The following is an 18,588-nucleotide window of genomic DNA, read 5'->3' as shown; positions in this document are numbered from 1 at the left end:
TGACGTCACCTTTCCAGAAGGTTCCTCGGCCGCTCCCTCCCAACATGGCCGACCACACTTTGGACCGATTTAGTTCGCGGGGTTTCGATCGGACGGTTCGCCGGCCGATCGGCGATCAATAATCGGGCGTCGGAACCCGAGCCGGCGAGGAAGACGAGCGTCTGTCGGGAAACCAATCCAAAACTTTATTAAGAAACTCAGAGCGATCAAGCAGAGAGCAGGAGGCAGGAGACCCGCTCCTGCCCCTCGCCCCGGACCGGGACCGGACCCGGATCCAGGACCGGATCCTCCGCCCTCGTCCCGGTCCCGGACTGGTCTCGGTCTCGGGATCAGTCACCCTCTGGGTCCGAATCCGGGACTCGGTTGGATCTAGGTCTAGTTCGTGCGGCGTAGTCCTCCTCCCGGTCTCGGACCCGCTCCGGACCCCGGGACCGGAACCGGATCCAGGACCCACCCCAGGAACCTGACTCTGGCCTAGTGTTGGATTCCTCGGCCCTCGTCCCGGTCCTGGACCCGCTCCGGACCCGGGATCAGTCACCCTCTGGGTCCGAATCCGGGACTCGGTTGGATCTAGGTCTAGTTCATGCGGCGTAGTCCTTCACCCGGCCTCGGACCCGGTCCGGGTCCGGGTCCGGCCCCGGTGCCGGTCTACCTCTCGGCACTGATCTTGTAGCGGAGGACGAAGTAAGCGAGGAGGCGCAGGGCGAGGAAGAAGACGGCGAGGACGATGAAGTCCAGGTAGAGCTTGGCGTCCATCATGTCCAACTCCTTCAAGATGGCGTCCGACTTCTGGAAGTGGCAGGTGGCGTCGGGGTCGCAGTGAAGGTCCACCCGGTCCAGACCGTAGATGGACAGGATCACGCCCTCGAAGCCGTACCTGAGGAGCATCCAAGCAGAGGGTCGGTCGCGGCCCACGGGGGGGCGGAGCCTCCCGCCGGACGGTCAGGAGGGGGCGGAGCTCCCGTCCGGGTCACCTGACGTAGGAGATGTAGGACATCCACTGCAGATACCAGGGGATGGTGTCGAAGCTGACGAAGAACCCGGAGAACAGCAGGACCGGGATGGCCGTCACCGGGCCCACGAAGGTCGCCACCTGCGGGACACGCGGAGGTCAGGACCTGCCGACGGGGACGGCGTCCGGTCCCGAAGGTCCTCCTGACCTGCAAGGAGGTGGAGGCGGCGCCGATCAGCAGGCCCAGACTCTGGGCCACCAGGGAGGTCAGAACCCCCAGAGACAGGAACAGGAAGAAGCGCGTGGCGTCGGCGGGCTGAGCCGTCATCCAGTACACGATCCCACAGTACACCAGCGGGAAGAGGACCTGCGACCGCACGTGGACACCACAAGGGAGGAGAACGTCCAGGAAGCAGGCGGAGAAGGAACACGGACGGGCGGAGAACATGGGGAGAACGTTGGCGGGTGAGGAGAACGGCCGGCGATGGAGGGAGGAGACGGCGGCGCCGACCTGGAAGGGGACGTCAGCCATGGTCTTGGCCAGGTAGTAGGCCTTCAGACTGTACCAGTAGTTGAGATGTTCCCTCAGGAACACGGCCATCTCCAGAGGAACTGAGGAACCGATAATCAATAACCGGGGAACCTTCAATCAAACGGGAAGGTTTCCCTCCTCGCGCGCTCGGCGACTCACAGGTGAGGACTGTGGGCATCAGAGCAGCAAACATCAGGAACAGCATGGAGAAGAAGAGGAACCCCGAGTTGCTGAGGACCTTCTTGGCCTCGTTCCCGATGCCGAGGTAAAGGAGCCCGATCAGGACCCCGATCCCGATGTGGGAGGAGATCCTCAGGTGGGTCAGGACCTGGGGAGGAGATGGACCCTGAGGAGGAGGAGGAGGAGGAGGAGGAGGAAGTGGAAGAAGAAGAGGAGGAGGAGGAGATGCAGCTTCTCACCGAGTCCCTCAGGATGCTGAGGAAGGTTCTCCTGAAGAGTATGCAGAACTGGGTCATGCAGCTGGCGGAGAAGCTGTGACAACCTTCCGAGGACGACGAGGAGTCCTGCAGAGGAGGCTTTGCTATGAATGAAGGAGTGAATGAACCTTCTCCTCCTCCTCTGGTCTGCTCCCTTCAGGGTCTCCTCAGCCAATCCACCTCCTCCTTCAAACCCTCTTCTCTGTTTCTGCTTCTCTCACACCAACAACCTTCATGTCTTCTTTCACTCCGTCCATAAAGCTTCTCTCTGGTCTTCTAGATCTCCAACCTCAGCATCCTCCTACACTTGTATCCTCTGTCCATGACCCAACCATCTCCGTCTGGCTCTCTGACCTTCTCTCCAAAACATCTAGCATGTGTTGTCCTTCTGATGGACTCATTCCTGATCCTCTCCATCCTGGTGACTCCTCAACATCTTCATCTCTGTGACCTCCAGCTCTCCTGTCTTCTCCTCAATGCCACCATCTCCAAACCCAACAGCAGCCCTGGTCTCACCACTGTCTTCTCCACCTTCTCCACCTTCTCCACCTTCTCCACCTTACATTACATTACATTACATTCCAGTCATTTTGCAGACGCTTCTATCCAAAGCGACTTACAAGAAGTGGATGATCCTCTTCTACCACCCTGACACTTTTCTCCACCTGAACCTGTTTCTCCAGCCTCTCCACTGCTCTGGACTTCTGACCCTCAGTACTTGAACTCCTCCACCTTCTAGATCTCCACCACCTGTAGGTCTGTAGTAGCTCTGCAGCGCTGCAGTTCTGCACGTCCCCTGTACTCTTCAAGATGGGCACCATCACTCTTCTCCATACCTCAGGTATGTTCTCGCTCTCTGAGATCCCACTGAACAATCCCACCAGAAGCTGCACCTCCACCTCTCCCAGACACTTCCACACCTCCACAGGTTGATCATCAGGACCAACTGGCTTTCTGCTCCTCATCCTCTTCAAAGCTCTCCTCGCCTTAACTTCTCTCTGCTACTTTGTGGTCCACAGCAGTCACCTTGTCTACCCTGCCTCTCTTTCATTTCCTTCATCAGTTCTTCTAACTGCTCTCTCCATCTTCCCATCACTCTCCTGGCATCTCCATCCTGCAGCAGCTCCTTCTCATCTCCATCTCTCTGCTTCTCCAACCTGTAGAAGTCCTTCTGTCCCTCCTCGCCGCCCAACCGAGCATACAAGTCATCCCGCCCCCTTGGTTTGGCCTTTGCCACCCCTTCCTTCACCTTCCCGTCCCCTGTGCTACCGATTCCCCGTGATCTGATTGGCTGTAGATGTCCAGAAGGATCAACTGAGATCTACTGACTGACGGGCCACGTTTGGTTTCCACCTCGTCTGCACGCTGCCACAGGCCCGGGTGGAGGCCGGCGTCTCCGTTCAGCTCCGTCTGCTCCGCCGGGCCCTTCCTGTCCTGCACGGCCCGGACCAGGCGCTCCATCTGGTCTCCATGCTCTCCTGAGGCCACCTCCATCACTGAGGAGGTCAAAGGACAAGAGGTCACGTGACCCTCAGGGAACAAAAACAACCTTTCAGATCCTCCAGGAAGCGGGACGTTCCTGGATCCAAGACCTCGCGGGCGGCAGAACTTTCTGCTCTGCTGGCTGGAGTTGTCTTTCTCAAACCCTGAGATGATGGGATGTCGGGCCGCCGTCCACCAGGAGGCGCTGCTGTGCAGGGACGGCCGGCGGCGCCGAGCTGCTCGCCGCACAGACGCCACGTTTCCTGGCAGGCCTTCCAGCGACAACTCATCATACACTCATACTTTAAAAACAACTACTGTCATGATACCCGTAATTATCTATCCAATTATCTAAGTGATAGTACGTCATTATAAATATAAATCAATATAAAAATATAAATTGTCAAGGTTAAGGCTATCAAGTGTTTTAGATCTTTGTACTTAAGACCTTAGAACACTTGATAGCCTTAACCTTGACACTTTATATTTTATTTTATTTCTTATTCTCCCTCCTTCCTACTATTATCTATTACTGTTATGTTTTTGCTTGAAACTCTGGCACAACAATTTCCTTCGGGATTTATAAAGTTGTTCTTATCTTATCTTATACTAAATAATAATGATATCATCATCACTATCATTATAGTACATTAAACAACATAATGTTCTTAATAATAATAACCAAAACCACAATAATAATGATAATAATAATAATGATAATAATCACAACAATAACAATAACATACAATAAGTAATAATGGTGATATTAAAACAATCAATGTAATGATGGTGATTATGATATTACAACATTTGCATTAACAATGATAAAAAATAGAATTCTTGTTATCCTTCATATAATATATCAGCAATAATAAAAATAATAACATTAATAATAAAACGAACAACGACAACAACAATAATAATTATAATGTGAATCCCATCTGTTGTTGTGGTTCTGGTACCGAAGTCTGCCGGGTTGTGGTAGGTGGGGCAGTTCAGGTCCAGGTCCCTCAGGTACGGAACCAGGCTGGACACCTTCCCTCTGTAGATACACTGACCCTGGCTCAGCACGTACAGCTGACACACACACACACACACACACACACTGGTGTCAGTCCTGGTCCCGGTCCTGGTCCCGGTCCTGGTCCTGGTTCCTGCCTCACCTTGTCGAAGAGCTCGAAGAGCTTGGCGCTGGGCTGGTGGATGGTGCAGATCACCGTCCGACCTCCTCGAGCCAGAGCCTTCAGCAGGGACAAGACCTGGAAGCATGAGGAGCTGTCCAGACCGCTGACACACACACACACACACACACACACACACACACACATGGTTACTGCTGCCTGGAGGTCAGATGAGGTTGATGTGAGTTGGAGGCGGTCGTTCTCCCAGGTTCTCCAGGTTCTCCCAGGTTCTCCAGGTTCTCCCAGGTTCTCCCAGGTTCTCCCAGGTTCTGACCTGGTGGGCTCGTCGAAGAACATGACGGGGGGGTTGTTGACCAGCTCCAGAGCGATGGCCAGCCTCTTCCTCTGCCCCCCCGACAGGTGGGAGGTCCTGGTCCCGGAGCAGTCCAGCAGACCCAGAGCCCTCAGGATCTCCCGGACCTGCACAGAGAAGCCCGGCGTGAAGGTCCCGGTCCGTGGAGGAGGCGGGCCGGCGCCGGAGCTCACCATCTCCCCGCGCACGTCCGTCTTCTCCTGCAGCTTCAGGTTGGCCGACACCTGCGGGGCCGAGACACCACAGGGTTCCTGCGTCAGGTTCTGACGGTCACGAGGAGGTTCCGCGGGAGGGGGTTCTCCTACACTCCTGAGGTCGGGTTCTAGTTTCTCAGAGCCTCTGGTGAAGGTTCTGCTCTAAGGTTCTGTCGTTTTTAACTTCTGGTCCTGCCCTGTCCTCTGGTTCTGCTCTGAGGTCCTAAAGGTTCTGCGCTGACGTGCACTGTTCCTAAGGGAGGTTCTGCGGTTATGATCTGAGGTTCTGCCGGTACCATCATGGCCTCCTGGACGGTCAGGTGCGGCAGCAGCATGTCGTCCTGCATGATGTAGCAGGAGACCTTCCTGAAGGACCTCAGGTCCCGAGGGTGACCGTTGATCAGGATCTCGCCCTTCATCCCCGTCTCCCTGCGGGACAGAACCAAACATCTAGAGCCCGAGGTCCAGAGCCTCTTCTCCGCCTACAAACAAACACGGGGGGGTTTTGGAACGGAAGGTTCCGGTCCGGTTCTCCGGGCTCACCTGTAGCCGGCCAGGATGTTCATCAGCGTGGACTTCCCTGCTCCCGAAGGGCCCATGATGGCCACCAGGTCCCCGCTGGTGAAGGTCCCGGAGATCCCTTTCAGCAGCGTCTTGTAACCTGATGCAGAACAGAAACCGGTTCTCCGGAGGTTCTTTGTCTGCAGCCGGACTCCGGTTTCACCCGAGCTTCTCTGAGGAACCTGCTTTCGGCCCACGTTCCTCGCCGAGGGAGCGGTCGGCCTCGGCACGCCGAGACCCACGGCCTCCGGCTTCTTCTCTGAGGAACCTGATATTACATCTCGTCTCCGGAGGTTTGGTCCGAACACCTGGAGCCGCCGACCCCGAGACAGTGTGGCATGTTGCTGAGCTACCCCGTTACCATGGAAACCAGCCAGGCTGCAGGTTCCTGATAGAGAACATTGTTTGATCTGCTGAGGGAACCTGAAGTTACACAGAGGAACCCGAAGGAACCCGAAGGAACCCAAAGGAGCCCGAAGGAACCTGAAGGAACCTGAAGGAACCTGAAGTCAACAGGATAAAGAGATTAAATCATGGAGCCTGATTTAACCTGACCGACAGTAACCCGCAGTACACACCGTACTGCAGTACTACACAGTAACTGCAGTACACAGTAGTAGTACTGTAGTACTGCGGTTCTACACAGGACCTGCAGCTGGTTCTGGTGTGAGGGTGCTGGAAGGTCAGCAGAACCTGAGAAGGCTCTGTGAGGGAACACGGAGCAGACAATCGGTCCGGGCGTGTGAAGCTCTCCAAAGAAAGGAACGTTTGAAGGTTCCCCCTGAGGTCCTCACCGCCTGAGGAGATCTTGAAGGACCGACCAGACAAAGGTTCTGTGGAAGGTCAGTAACGTTGAAGAACGTTCCACATCCCCGCCAGACGTTCTCAGAACATCAGACCGACATCAGTCCAACCCTTGAGGTGCGGAGATGAAACCTCCGACCCGTCGGACTCCCGGCAGTTCCGATGTTATTGTCCGACGTTCCTCGGGCCAGAACCCTCATCTTGGTGCAGAACTTATCCACACCACCAAAGACCAGAAGAAAGGACCGACTGACCTCTGACCCGGTGACCCAGTGACCTTTGACCCCAGAGCTCCATGTCTGCACACTCAGGCTGAACTCTGATGGTCTCCTGCTTCTCCTCAACCTCACCTGCCAGGTGACATCATCACCCACCATGTGACATCATCACTGCCATGTGACATCATCCCTGCCATGTGACATCATCACTGCCATGTGACATCATCACTGCCATGTGACATCATCACTGCCATGTGACATCATCGCCTGGCTTTGAATGTTTGTGTTTTTTTTGCAGTGTCAAGAGACGGAGCTGCTTCTAATCTGAGTGGCATTTTTTATAGCCACAGATTAAGAGATTAGAACCTTAATCCAACCCCCCCACACACACACACGCATGCACACATGCACACACACACACACACACAGGGACTAAACCTATAAAAAGCTTGTCCTGCTAAAGTTTCCCACCAAACATGACGGCCATGTTTAAGTCTGCTTCTCTTGTCCTCTTGACCCCCCACAGCCCCCTGCTGACCCCACTGCCCCCCCCCCTCCACACACACACACACCAACACACACACCAACACACACCCTGCAGGTCCCTGCCGAGGCCGAGCTGACCGGCAGTAACCTGGAGCTCAAGTGATTAGAGGATTTCACAGGAATCATCAGGAGGAGAGGCTGGAGCGTCCGAGCACAGCTGAGCAACCTGTACTCTACTGTGAGTGTGTGTGTGTGTGTGTGTGTGTGTTTGTGTGTGTGTGTGTGTGTGTGTGTGTGTGTGTGTGTGAGAACATGGAGAGGACCTCCTCCTCCTCCCAGCTGGTCCTCCAGAGAAGATGCCGGGCGGTGCTGCGGTACCTTTCTTCCTCCACCAGGGTCCCTCCCGGACCGAGTACGACACGTCTCTGAACTCGATGTTGACGGCCGGTCTCCGTGGCAACGAGGAGAACCTCTGGGCCTCGGTCAGACCGTTGTCCACCTTCTTCAGGTGTCTGTGCAGCAGCGGCGTCCGGCCGGCGCTCGGCCTCGCCGCCGCCGCCTCGTCCAGGCAGACGCAGACGCTCCGCGGGTCCAACATCAGGTCCGGCGGGCCGTTGGTGTTCTGAGGTCACAAGAGGTCACAAGAGGTCACGTGGTCTCAGACGGGCAGGCGTGCGGAACCACCTGGAAAGGAAGCTCCTCCGGAGCGGCCGGCGACTCACCATGATGATGGCATTGGTCACCGAGGGGTTGTGCACGGACCAGGCGGCCATCAGACAGGCCATCCCTCTGCGCAGCCTCGCTCCGTCTGACCCGCAGGCGGCGGCGGCGGCGGGACGCGCCCTGGCTCCGCCCCCGGGACTGCACTAAGCCCCGCCTCCCAGTCTACGCCGCCCCCTCCCTCACCTGAGCAGAGGTTTAAAACGTCCGTCCGTCCATCTGGACCAAACACACGTCCTGCCTCAGGGGTCAGAACCTTCTCACAGCATCTGAGGAGCAGAAGGTCCACCAGCACCAGCTTCTCAGCCTTTCTGCTCAAACGTCCTGTCAGTGTTTGAAGCAAATGAGACATTTCCAGCGGCTGCCGTCCGCAAGCTGCGGACGCCTCCCTCTGCAGGCCGTGGCCCCGTCCCGATGGCGGACGGCGCCCCCCGCTGGCCAGAGCTGGTCCCCAGGAGCGTGATCACCATGGCAACGACTCATCACAATCACCAGTCTTATTGGTCATGAAGGTTTTATTGTAACGTCACAGAAGAAAAGATGAAATGTACGAAGACGGCAAAACGTGGAACGATGGCGTGGGGGGGGGCAGGTCACATGACCTCCCGCTTCCGGGCTACTTGGTCTTCTTGTCGGCCGCCAGCGTGTCGTGCAGCCTGGACACGCTCTTCTCGAACTGGTCCATGGCCAGCGTGCCGCCGTCGTCGAAGAAGGCGGCCACGGAGCGCGTGAACTCGGCCTCCCTCCAGCCGCGGGAGCGTCCGTCCGTGAAGGACACCCGCAGCGTGTACTGGTCGTCGAACCTGCGGGCGGCGGCCAATCGGAGCGCTTCAGGCGGCGGGTCGACAGAAAACGTACGGCCGAGGGATCGGGGACGTTTGCGTGAAAACGGTCGCACCTCGGGGGGGCGCTGAGACAAACACCTGCAGAGACAAACACCCGCAGACCTTCACACTGACCGTTTGAGGGAGGAGGACAGCTGCCACACGTGGTCCGGGTCCATGCCGGCCGGGTCCTTCTGCAGCGCCACCAGGAAGATGTTCTTCTCCTTGTAGGACGTGTAGAGCGTCAGGACGCCCATCATGATGAAGTACGTGACCGAGGAGTCAGGGACCATAACACGCTCACGTGCACGTGACGCGCACAGCTGTGTCAGTGGAAGGATATGAGATGACGCAGCAGGCCAGGACGGGCCTGGACTCGGGGAAGGGGTGCAGGTAGTCCCAGACCAGGGCCAGCATGGCGAACAGGCAGGACACCGTGCAGATCAGCAGCCGCCCGTCCACCAGGCAGAAGTTCTCCACGTAGCCGTATTTCTCCAGCACCACCTGCAGGGGACACACACACCCTCAGCTTTATGCACACATACACATACACACACACACACACACACACGCGAGGTGTTGATGGCATACCTTCTTGGCCGCATCGTCCAGCGAGTTCTTCACCGCCGCTCCGTCCCACTTATCGATCTTCACCGGCTTCTCGTCGATCCGCCACTGAAACACAAGACGGGGCCCCGTTGGTGTGTCGCCACGGTAACGGCAGGCGTTCTGATCCGATGAAACGACCCGGCCTTGAAGGTGGGCTCGCTCCACCTCAACGGTGGAAATGCTACTGATGTGACCTCCTTGGATCCAGCCTCGGCTCAGGGTCTGCTCACCGGTCGTTTCACCGTGACCTCCTCACTACTCCATCTGAAAACATCACACACACGTGCTCCTTCCCTCCAGAGCTCCAGGCGCAGCTCCTCCACCATCAGACCAAACCTGCCTGAGATGTGTTTTTCTAAGATAGTGACATTTATTTCTCCACATGAAGGTGAATTAGATCGTCTCCAGTGTGTTGAAGACACATAAAGAGCTTGGACATCCCAGCAGAGGTGAAGCCTTCCTTGGGAGATCCCTCATCGACCACATCTTCAGCGTTCGTGTCATTTGTTTAATGACAGGTTCGCAGTCCTTCCAGACTCATTCTTCTCATCTTCAGCAGGAACAACAGCGACTTATTGGAGTTCATTTTCAGTCTTCCAGCCTGGTCTCCTCTAGCCTGGCCTCTTCTAGCCTGGCCTCTTCTAGCCTGGCCTCTTCTAGCCTGGTCTCTTCTAGCCTGGTCTCTTCTAGCCTGGCCTCTTCTAGCCTGGTCTCTTCCAGCCTGGTCTCCTCTAGCCTGGCCTCTTCTAGCCTGGTCTCTCCCAGCCTCTCCATCAGCACCATCAGTGTGGATGAAGTCCTCCACATGCTGGAGATCACTTCTCACTCCCTTTAACACCACGGACGGAGGTTCACTCATACTTCCTTTTTCTGAAGGTTTCTAACCTTTTCCTTCTTAGATTCTGTCGAACTGGAGTTGCAAATCTGCCTCTTCCAGCTCAGAAGGACGAACCTTTTCTGAACGTCTCATTATTTGGGATTCATTTTCTCTTTCAGCTTCATAAATGACAGCTAGTTAACTCATCTGCGATTTCTTTCCTTCTTTTCTTTAGACTTTTAAACCGTCTTTATGGCGTTAGCTCGTCTCTATCGATAGTTAGGGTTTCTTTTTTAAACGGTTTATTGTCTAATATTTCTAATTCTTTGGTTTGAATCATCTCCGTCGGACCGAAGCCATGTTGACTTGGATCCCCACAGCTCAGCGGCCTCGACCAGGACCGACACCAGCCTGTGCTGAGCGTCTGGGACCGGCGTCGGGTCCGGTAGAACCCGGCGGAGCCCGGTAGAACCCGGCGGAACCCGGTAGAACCCGGCGCGGCGCGTCCCGGTCCGGGAATCAGCTCACCTTCTCCAGCAGCCCGCTCCGCGTCGCCGCCATCTTGCCTCCTGCCGCAGAGCAGCCGTGACCTGGCCGCTTCTGATTGGCTGGCCGGTGACGTCACCAAGAGCGACAGAAGGAAAGGCACGAAGACGAAGTCAAAATAATACGAAAACAAAATCCGACCGTTTTGAAAAGAATATTCACGTAGATTCACAGAGTTTAACATGTATTATATTCCCTAAATAGTTTATATTTCTAAAATGACACATTTCTCACAGACCTTTAACTTTCTTTACCATTAGTTAATTGATTGTGTACAAAATAAGTGTCCTTAAGTTTCCTGTTCATTTCATTGATGCTCGACTGAATTTAGCCACGTTTGTTTTTATGTTTTTTAAGTTCAATTAAGATTAAAAAGCGAAGCGAGAAACGACCCAGAAGTGACGCAGGGATCCAGAAATGGAAGGCTATGACGCCACGTCCAGGATTAGAATCAACAAAATCAATAATAATAATGAGAATTTAAAAAATGGTCCGGTCAACAAAAGTAAAGACACAGGGCACCGCAAGTGTCAGAGCAGGAGCTCCTCTGGGTTCTGATGAACACCTGAAGGTCTTCTACCAAACAGCAGGCAGGAAATAAAGGGGAACCCGTTTGAACTTCATTCAGAAGATTTTCCTCTTTTAATCACCTTTTCTGGATCACATGTTGAAAATAAAATCAAAACAGGAAGGAAAAAAAAAACAAGTTATCTGCTCGCAGGGCCGCCCGAGGACGACGGCCACCCGTCGCCTTCAGACACAAACAGCACTGATGTTTTGAAGGTCTCTGCAGACCCGACGGGGACACCAGGAGGCACAGATCCGCCCATGTGGTATTGATTTTCTATTGGCATTCACTTGTAGTGACACTGAGGGAATATCGGTATCTGTCTGCGTTTCTATGGCGACGAGCCGTTAGACTAGTTTGGTTTCGACTGAGGCTTTATTGCAGGTTTCTCTAAGGTCAGTTTGTCGGGGGGTTCTGGACCCTCCTCCATCGGGGGGGCGGATGTTGTTGACTATGGTGGAGTCTGTGACCCCCCCTCCTCCTCCTCCTCCAACATTCACTTTGCATAATTGTTAGTGCTTCTTGTTGATTCTCCGCGACCTCCTGAGGCCCCGCCTCCTGCGGTTCTGGTTGGACCTCCAGGACCGCAGGAAGTAGGTGTCGGGGCCGGCCCTGGAGGCGCTGCCCTCCAGGTCGAACTGTCTCTGCAGGCGGACGGCGAGCGCCCGGTCCTGCCGCTCCTGCTGGATCTTGCGCAGCAGGCGCTCGTCGAAGGCGTCGCGTCCGCGCGCCGGTACCCGCCGCAGGTCGGCGTCCAGGTCCGGGTCCAGGTGGCGGGTTTTCTGGCTCTTCTTTCCCCTCCGTGAGGCGGCGCGGCGGTCCGACTCCTTCCTGGCGACGGACGCATCCTTCGGCAGCAGCCGGCACGACTGGAAGCCGGAGTTCCTGGGCGAGAAGGCGGGCCCGCGGCCGAAGAGGGCGCCGGGCAGCTCGGCGGCGGCGCCCGCCGGGTGAAAGTCAGATCCTCCCCTGAGGGTCGTCTCGCCGCCGTAGCGGACGGCGGGGACCCGGATCTTCACCGACTGTTTCTGGAAGGCGTCGGCGTCCGAGGCCGGCGCGTCAAACACCAGCTTCCTCTTGTTGGACGATACGGCGGCGGCGGCGGCAGCATCCCGCCTGCCGGCGTCGTGCAGCTCGCCCACGGGGCTGGTGAGCGTGGCCTTGGAATCCACCTTCAGGCTCTGCCGGTCCAGCTCGATCTGCCGCCACTTCTGCAGCACGGCGGGACTGGCCTCGTAGCTGGTGGCCTTCTGCAGGCCGCGGGTCAGGTTCCGCGGCGTGGACTTTACGATGGTGGGCTCCATCAGCCGGCCGTCGGGCAGCCGTTTGGGCGGCGTGCACGGCGAGCACACGATGGGCTTGAAGTGGTTGAGCTCCTCGGAGATGCTGTCGTTGCTCTCGGGGCTGACGGAGCGCTCCTGCCGCAGCACGGGGAGGGCGGGGGGCGCCGAGGTGGTCAGGGAGCGCCAGGTGGAGCGGCGGTCCGGGCCCACGGTGGGGGCCGACACCGAGCGGCTGTTCTCCGACGACAGCAGGATCCCCGCCGTGAAGCTGTGGCGCGTGGACGCCTGCGGACACACACACACAGGCTAACGGGCTAAACACACCAAACGTAGAGAGGCCGTTAGCCATGTTAGTCGGAGTGACTCCTCGGGAGCCGCGAGGAAGGTCAGAGCTCCTCCACACGAGCGGGAAAGCGGACGAGGAGGTTCTCCGCCGCCCGCCCGCCCGTCTGACGTCCCATCGGTTCAGCGAGGTCGTACCCTGTCCATCATGGCCGCCCGCGAGACCGCCTTCAGCTTCCCCCCTCGCTCCTCCAGGGGGTCGGTGCAGCTCTGGCTCCTCCGGGAACCGCTGAGGGGGAGGGGCACGGGTCAGCGCGGCGCCGGGGCGTGCACGCCGGCGGGAGGCGAGAAGCTCACCAGCTGAAAGCCGACCAGGTCCTGGTCCTCCTGACGAAGGCGGAGACGGTCCTGGTCCTCCTGGCCAGCGGCTCCTCGTTCTCGGAGTCCGACAGAACCTTCTGGGAGACACGGCACGCTCACATCTCCGCCGCCTGATGCGTTTAAGGTCCCCGGAAACACGAGGACTCACCGGCTCTTGGTCGTGCCGCGCCGGCTCATCTTTGGCGAGGAGGCCGCTCCTCCTGCGGACCTCGTCTCGTTCCTCCAACACCAACACCTGGAGGACAGCGCAGGTCACCTCTGGCCCAGCGGCCCGACAGCTCCACGCCAACACCGGCTCACCCCGGTCCTGGAGAGGATCTCACTCCCTCACACTCACCTTGTGCTTCATGTTGGGACCGGATGCGGCGTCGCCGGCCTTCGGCACCAGAGTGGGACACACGAAGAGCTCTGCAGAGGAACACAAACACACCGTTGTCATGGTGATCCAAGGGATGGCCGAAGGACCTTCTCTACCTCCGGAAGAGCTCTCTGGTCAGGTCTGGACTCTGGACAACGGTCCATCGTGCCACCGGCCGCAGCGAGCTACCCAAACTCAGGAAACTGAAAAAAAGTTCTCGTGCTGCTGTTCCAGATGTTCTCATGGAGGTCCCCTGTCCAACGTGGGGGGGCTGGACCACCAGTTGATCTGAGATCAGGAGGTCTTCTGGACCCTGGAAGCTGAGTGATGCGCTTCCAGACCCGCGGGTCCAATCAGGTCTTCACAGAGGACCTGAGGAGCGGCTCCTCGGCGTGAGGAGAGGTGATGGAAGCACCACCTGACCTGAACCCTGAGCTTCACCCGCTGGCGGAACGGCCCGCGTCCCCGAGGCGCCACCGTGTTGGTTCTGGTTTGAGACCCGAACACAGACTGAGCAGCGTCGGCCCAAACCGGCGCATCCAGGAAGCGAGAGGCGGCCGTTACTAAGGTAACCTCCCCTTCGGAGGCTGTGATTGGACCAAATCTAACAGTGAGGATGTCATTGACCAGTAGGAGGAGTCAGAACCACTCTGGTTTTCCTCTTCGCTCAGTGACAACCTGGAGGTCATGTGACCTCCTCCTGCACCAGAGGTCACCTTAACGCCACAGAGGAGCTCCAGGGCCGGAGGGCGGGTAGTGGACCAGTCAACACAGGGTTCCAAGTCCAAGCTTGGAGAACCGCAGGTCTGCACAGTGACAGCTGAACTCTTGGGGTCGTCTCCTGTCCCGGGCCCCACCTTCTGTCAATCCGAGGACCCTCCCCAGGACCCTGGCCCCGGTCCATCCGGATCGAGGCGGACGAGTTCGGTCCACTTTCAACAACAACCTCTACAACAAGTGCGGGCAAAGGTCTACCTATTCAGACGCCATCTGAGCTGCTTCTTGGAGACCCTGGAGGTCAAAGTGCTGCAGACGGCTGTTCATCAGGCTTCCCGGCAGGCGGCCTCTGGGAACCGAACCCGCCTCCGGAAGCCTCCGGCCGCCTCCGGGTCGAGCTGACGCGGGGCGAAGCTGTGAAAAGGGGTCGCGGCTCCGGACGAGGAGGCTGGATCTCCAACGGTCCCGTGATCGATACTGAGAAGATCAACAGAAGACGGGGGAGGGACGCCAGCGGCTCCTCCTCCGCCCTCGGAGGTACAAGCCCGGACATGTCCCGGGCACCGAGGCCGTCCCAGCCGCTCCCGCTTCCTGCCTGACCGGAGGTAGGTGTCCGCGGGAACCCCATTCAGAACTCCGAAGGGAAAAGGGTTGATTTAAGGGCGCCGCGACCCGGCCGTCCCCCGGTCCGCCCAGCGGCGGGCGGGCGGGCGGGCCTCCCTCCCTCCCGCCCGCCCGCCCGTCCCGAAGTCCCCGCCAACTCCACTCGGCGTCGGAAGGCAAAATCCGCGGACACGCTCACCTCTGCGGCCGTCGCCGTCCCTCCTAGCCGGGCCCCCGCCGCTCCTCTCCGGGTCCGCCCGGCGGCGGCGCCGCTCCTCGCCGCCGGAGTGTCTCCGGGCCAGGCAGAGCGGGCAGGCCGGGCGCCCGCCGCCGCCGCCGCCGCCGCCGGCCTCGGCCTCCCCGCACGCCGCGCACCTCTTCGCTCCGTCCCGGGGCGGGCTGGGCCTGGGCCGGACCCGAGCCCGGAGCCCGACCCGGGCCCCGCCGGCCGCGACGCTGGGCGGCCGGCCGGGCCGATCGGCGGGGCGAGCGGTCGCCATCTTCCCTGGTGAGTTCTCCCCAAAACAAACCCCGCCCTGCCCGCCAACAACACGCCATTTCAAAATAAGAGTCCGGAAGTGCTTCGACGACTTCCGCCCCACCACGAGACGCCGACATATTTATTTTTATTTATGTTCGTAAACAGTCGTGGATATACACTTTTAGTTCGACTTTGAATGTTGTTTGTCCACACAGATTCATTTTATATATTTCTAAACATTATTTTCCGTATGTCTCATCTGCCCCCAGAGGCGTTTCCCCCGGTGGGTCGTTAAAGAACTGAGGCTCGGATCCGGCAGAGCGGCCTCTCCCCGGGCCGCGGCTCCTCCGGCCGCCCGGGGGCGGCAGAGGGGACACAGGCGGAAGCGGGAGGCCGAAGAAGCGGCGGCGGCCGTGGATCGGGCGGCCGTGGATCGGGCTGCCGTGGGGACGAGCGGCCGTGGATCGGGCGGCCGGGAGGCGTCCATACCTGGAGGCCCGTGTTTCTGTCCACGGTGACGTCATCTGGAGAGAGTCCTCCACTCGAGCGCCGCAGCCAATCAGAGCGGACAGCGAGTCGAGGGGCGGGGCTTGCGCCTGTCAATCACCGGGGCGGCGAGGCCTTTTCCATGTAAGTTTACAGATTGACTTCACTTAGGTTATAAACATGGTGTCTTCTAAATAGAAGCTTATTGACATTTCGGTCAATATTTCGCTCAGATGTATGCTTACCTGAGAGTGTCAGAGATGTGTCAGAGATGAAGATATTCTCTTTGGGGGCGACCAGGAAGGAGAGGATCAGGAATGAGTCCCTCACAGGGACGACACATGCTAGATGTTTTGGAGAGAAGGTCAGACATGGTTGGGTCATGGACAGAGGAGGTCCAGAGGAAGACCCAGGAGAAGATGGCTGGACCTGGTGAGAGAGGATATGAAGGTAGTTGGTGTGAGAGTAGGATCCAGAGAAAAGGCTTGGATGGAGAAGGTGGAGTCGCTACAGAGACTCTGAAGGGAAAAGAATGAAGAAGAAGTTTCACATGGCGGTTTACAGAAATGTTGTTTTATTTAAATGTAGTTTTAGCTAACCTACTGCCAATGAGTGATTGTTTTCCATCTAATAAAAGCATGTAAAAGTAGATAGCGGGATGAAGGAGGACGTGTTCTCCATCGTTCTCTACCAGACACCTGGACTGAGGCTTCTAGTGCTGTTCGGTTATATCAAAACCTGACATGGGGAAACCTTTCAAAGTACTTTTACCGTTCAAAAATGGTGACCATCTAACCTGGTCCGGCTCCAGCTCCAGCTCCTGATGCAGGCCGGCAGGCCGCTGGTGGAGGTGGTCCACCTGGGCCTGGTCTCCTACCAGGAGGCCCTGCGGCTGCAGCAGGTCTACGTGGGCCGGAGCCGGTCCGGTCCGTCCCACGCCCTGCTGCTGTGCCAGCACCCCCCGGTCTACACCACGGGGATCCGCCGGGACCCCTACCCCGGACCCTCGCTGGAGCGCCTGCGCCTCCTGGGGGCCGAGGTCCACCGCGCCGACCGAGGGGGGCTCGTCACCTTCCACGGCCCGGGACAGCTGGTCTGCTACCCGGTCCTGAACCTGGTGCACTTCAAGAAGGTGAGGCGGCGTCGGTGTCCGTCCCGCGGCCGCGGAGGTTCTCCCGGCACGCCGTCATCTGAGGGGCTTCTGTTTGACCACCGCAGAGCGTGCGCTGGTACGTGGGCCAGCTGGAGAAGACCGTCATCTCCGCCTGCCACAGGCTGGGCGTGGAGGCCTCCACGTCCCCTCACACCGGCGTCTGGGTCGGGGACAACAAGATCTGCGCCATCGGTAGGTGTCGTCCGAGGAGGTTCCCCGCCGACCAAACCTGGACGCTCTTCATTCTGGCTTGGCGTTCTCCGTTTAGGGATCCGCTGCGGCCGCTACGTGACGTCCCACGGCCTGGCGCTCAACTGTGACACCGATCTGTCGTGGTTCTCGCACATCGTGCCGTGTGGGATCCAGGGGAAGGGCGTCACCTCCCTGAGCCGGGAGCTGAGGAGGCGCGTGGGCGTGGACCAGGCCGTCCCGCACCTGCTGGACGCCTTCACAGACACTTTCCACTGCCGGCTGGCGGACGGCCGAAAGCCGTGACGGACCGGCCGCGAAACGACCTTCGCCCTCGAAGCGACGCCTCATGGGCGATGGCGTCTCTGACAAACCCAGGATTAATAGAAGACGTTCTCCTCAAAGAACAATCAGGTTTTACACCCGGCAGAAATACATGTGAGCAACCATAGATTGGTTTGATTTGTCACTTCATCTAAAGCGTTCCACTGGATGAATCATCAATTTACACTGACAGTTAGACACGGGCGCTTTCTAAGGACTGCTGCGGCTCTGGGACTGCATCCTGGTCCAACATCAACCCTGGCAGGAGACGAGCAGGTCCGCTCGGCCCCTGTTTCTTCATCCCAGTCACTCAATGACGGCGGCAGGAAGAGATCTGAAATGATCCCGACGTGCAGATGATATAACCATACTTCTATACGGTGGTATTATACAAGGTGGATACAGAGGTCCAGTGCATAGAAACGTTTCCAAAAGTATCAGGACTAAAAATAAACTCCAATAAGCCGATGTCGTTCCCGCTTTAAGAATGCAACCCGCTGGAGACAAGAGGTGCTCCATTAGGATACGCTCTCGTGTTTGGGATCCACATGAAGAACAATGAGTCTGGAAGAACTCCGAACCTGTCGTTGATCTAATGACATGAACGTTGAAGACGTGGTTGGTGTCCTCGCTCTTTAGGTGTCCTTCAACACACTGGAGACGATCTTATCCACCTTCATGTGGAGGAATAAATGCCACTATCTCAGAAAAGAGGTCTTGTAACACCAGACAGAACGGAGGTGTGGAGACTCTGCTGAAACATGAAATAATACCTTTAAAATGAAATGGTGAATAAACTTGATGAATGAATTTTCCTATTAAAATGTGACAATGATCCTGATGACTGACCTGTGAATGAGCAGATTTGTCAGGCAGATTCTGCCGGCATGGAAGATGTACAAACGTCATTTTTCACCTGGAGTCACAGGAGTGTTTGGTAGAAACAGAAACCTTTATATATTAAAAGCTCGACAACAGTATCGTTGCAGTTTCACAGCTCATGAAAACTAACAGTCTGTTGTTATTATGTGAAGAATTTATTGCCAAATTTGGTATCACACTTCCCCTAAAAGGAGATTTGTTTACT

General features: G+C 57.4%; 4 protein-coding genes across 9 annotated transcripts; 1 reads left to right on the top strand and 3 right to left on the bottom strand.

Annotated features, from left to right (window-relative positions):
- Positions 1-124: 124 nt before the first annotated feature.
- abcg1 (ATP-binding cassette, sub-family G (WHITE), member 1) lies at positions 125-7,950 on the bottom strand. 2 transcript variants are annotated; one of them, XM_086164886.1, is made up of 15 exons: positions 7,883-7,950; positions 7,539-7,782; positions 5,635-5,752; positions 5,388-5,520; positions 5,071-5,121; positions 4,859-5,004; positions 4,567-4,690; positions 4,366-4,480; positions 3,275-3,417; positions 1,904-2,008; positions 1,644-1,812; positions 1,464-1,564; positions 1,161-1,319; positions 975-1,093; positions 140-877 (listed from the first exon to the last, which is right to left on the bottom strand). In XM_086164886.1, exons 1-15 carry the CDS (start codon positions 7,943-7,945, stop codon positions 649-651), a joined length of 2,019 nt encoding a protein of 672 aa, XP_086021012.1. In that variant the 5' UTR covers positions 7,946-7,950; the 3' UTR covers positions 140-648. The 2 variants fall into 2 exon arrangements, with proteins under 2 accessions (XP_086021011.1, XP_086021012.1); XM_086164885.1 differs by having other exon boundaries at positions 125-877; positions 1,161-1,564.
- A 427-nt stretch (positions 7,951-8,377) lies between these two features.
- Positions 8,378-10,715, bottom strand: spcs2 (signal peptidase complex subunit 2). The gene is made up of 5 exons (XM_086164884.1): positions 10,659-10,715; positions 9,296-9,379; positions 9,049-9,208; positions 8,840-8,975; positions 8,378-8,683 (listed from the first exon to the last, which is right to left on the bottom strand). The coding sequence occupies exons 1-5, from the start codon at positions 10,689-10,691 to the stop codon at positions 8,497-8,499; spliced, it is 600 nt and encodes a 199-aa protein (XP_086021010.1). The 5' UTR covers positions 10,692-10,715; the 3' UTR covers positions 8,378-8,496.
- Positions 10,716-11,288: 573 nt separating this feature from the next.
- Positions 11,289-15,407, bottom strand: rnf169 (ring finger protein 169). Of its 3 annotated transcripts, none has more exons than XM_086165002.1 (6): positions 15,068-15,407; positions 13,528-13,598; positions 13,339-13,425; positions 13,167-13,267; positions 13,008-13,098; positions 11,289-12,812 (listed from the first exon to the last, which is right to left on the bottom strand). In XM_086165002.1, the coding sequence occupies exons 1-6, from the start codon at positions 15,366-15,368 to the stop codon at positions 11,757-11,759; spliced, it is 1,707 nt and encodes a 568-aa protein (XP_086021128.1). In that variant the 5' UTR covers positions 15,369-15,407; the 3' UTR covers positions 11,289-11,756. The 3 variants fall into 3 exon arrangements, with proteins under 3 accessions (XP_086021128.1, XP_086021129.1, XP_086021130.1); XM_086165003.1 differs by having other exon boundaries at positions 13,167-13,264; positions 15,068-15,389; XM_086165004.1 differs by lacking the exon at positions 15,068-15,407 and adding an exon at positions 14,524-14,663.
- Positions 14,737-18,313, top strand: lipt2 (lipoyl(octanoyl) transferase 2). 3 transcript variants are annotated; one of them, XM_086165005.1, is made up of 5 exons: positions 14,737-14,870; positions 15,619-15,979; positions 16,647-16,967; positions 17,054-17,180; positions 17,257-18,313. In XM_086165005.1, the coding sequence occupies exons 3-5, from the start codon at positions 16,659-16,661 to the stop codon at positions 17,481-17,483; spliced, it is 663 nt and encodes a 220-aa protein (XP_086021131.1). In that variant the 5' UTR covers positions 14,737-14,870; positions 15,619-15,979; positions 16,647-16,658; the 3' UTR covers positions 17,484-18,313. The 3 variants fall into 3 exon arrangements, with proteins under 3 accessions (XP_086021131.1, XP_086021132.1, XP_086021133.1); XM_086165006.1 differs by having other exon boundaries at positions 14,823-15,376; XM_086165007.1 differs by lacking the exon at positions 14,737-14,870 and adding an exon at positions 15,457-15,502.
- The last annotated feature ends 275 nt before the right edge of the window (positions 18,314-18,588 follow it).

The sequence above is a fragment of the Fistularia commersonii genome, chromosome 18, assembly GCF_037954325.1.
Source record: "Fistularia commersonii isolate RoL2024-O1a breed Wild chromosome 18, RoL_Fcom_v1.0, whole genome shotgun sequence".
Taxonomy (NCBI): Eukaryota; Metazoa; Chordata; class Actinopteri; order Syngnathiformes; family Fistulariidae; genus Fistularia; species Fistularia commersonii.
This window is presented reverse-complemented; position numbering and strand designations above follow the sequence as displayed.

Coding starts and splice junctions, on each gene's coding strand:
- spcs2 (XM_086164884.1), bottom strand. CDS start 10,691: ATGGCGGCGACGCGGAGCGGGCTGCTGGAGAAG. Junction 9,380..10,658: donor GGAGCGGGCTGCTGGAGAAG/GTGAGCTGATTC, acceptor CTTGTGTTTCAG/TGGCGGATCGACGAGAAGCC. Junction 8,976..9,048: donor CCTGGCCTGCTGCGTCATCT/CATATCCTTCCA, acceptor ACTCCTCGGTCA/CGTACTTCATCATGATGGGC.
- lipt2 (XM_086165005.1), top strand. CDS start 16,659: ATGCAGGCCGGCAGGCCGCTGGTGGAGGTGGTCCACCTGGGCCTGGTC. Junction 16,968..17,053: donor ACCTGGTGCACTTCAAGAAG/GTGAGGCGGCGT, acceptor TGACCACCGCAG/AGCGTGCGCTGGTACGTGGG. Junction 17,181..17,256: donor CAACAAGATCTGCGCCATCG/GTAGGTGTCGTC, acceptor TTCTCCGTTTAG/GGATCCGCTGCGGCCGCTAC.
- rnf169 (XM_086165002.1), bottom strand. CDS start 15,368: ATGGCGACCGCTCGCCCCGCCGATCGGCCCGGCCGGCCGCCCAGCGTC. Junction 13,426..13,527: donor GTCCCAACATGAAGCACAAG/GTGAGTGTGAGG, acceptor GCTGTCCTCCAG/GTGTTGGTGTTGGAGGAACG. Junction 12,813..13,007: donor GGGCGGCCATGATGGACAGG/GTACGACCTCGC, acceptor GTGTGTCCGCAG/GCGTCCACGCGCCACAGCTT.
- abcg1 (XM_086164885.1), bottom strand. CDS start 7,945: ATGGCCTGTCTGATGGCCGCCTGGTCCGTGCACAACCCCTCGGTGACC. Junction 1,813..1,903: donor TCAGCATCCTGAGGGACTCG/GTGAGAAGCTGC, acceptor TCTCCTCCCCAG/GTCCTGACCCACCTGAGGAT. Junction 878..974: donor TCCTACATCTCCTACGTCAG/GTGACCCGGACG, acceptor GATGCTCCTCAG/GTACGGCTTCGAGGGCGTGA.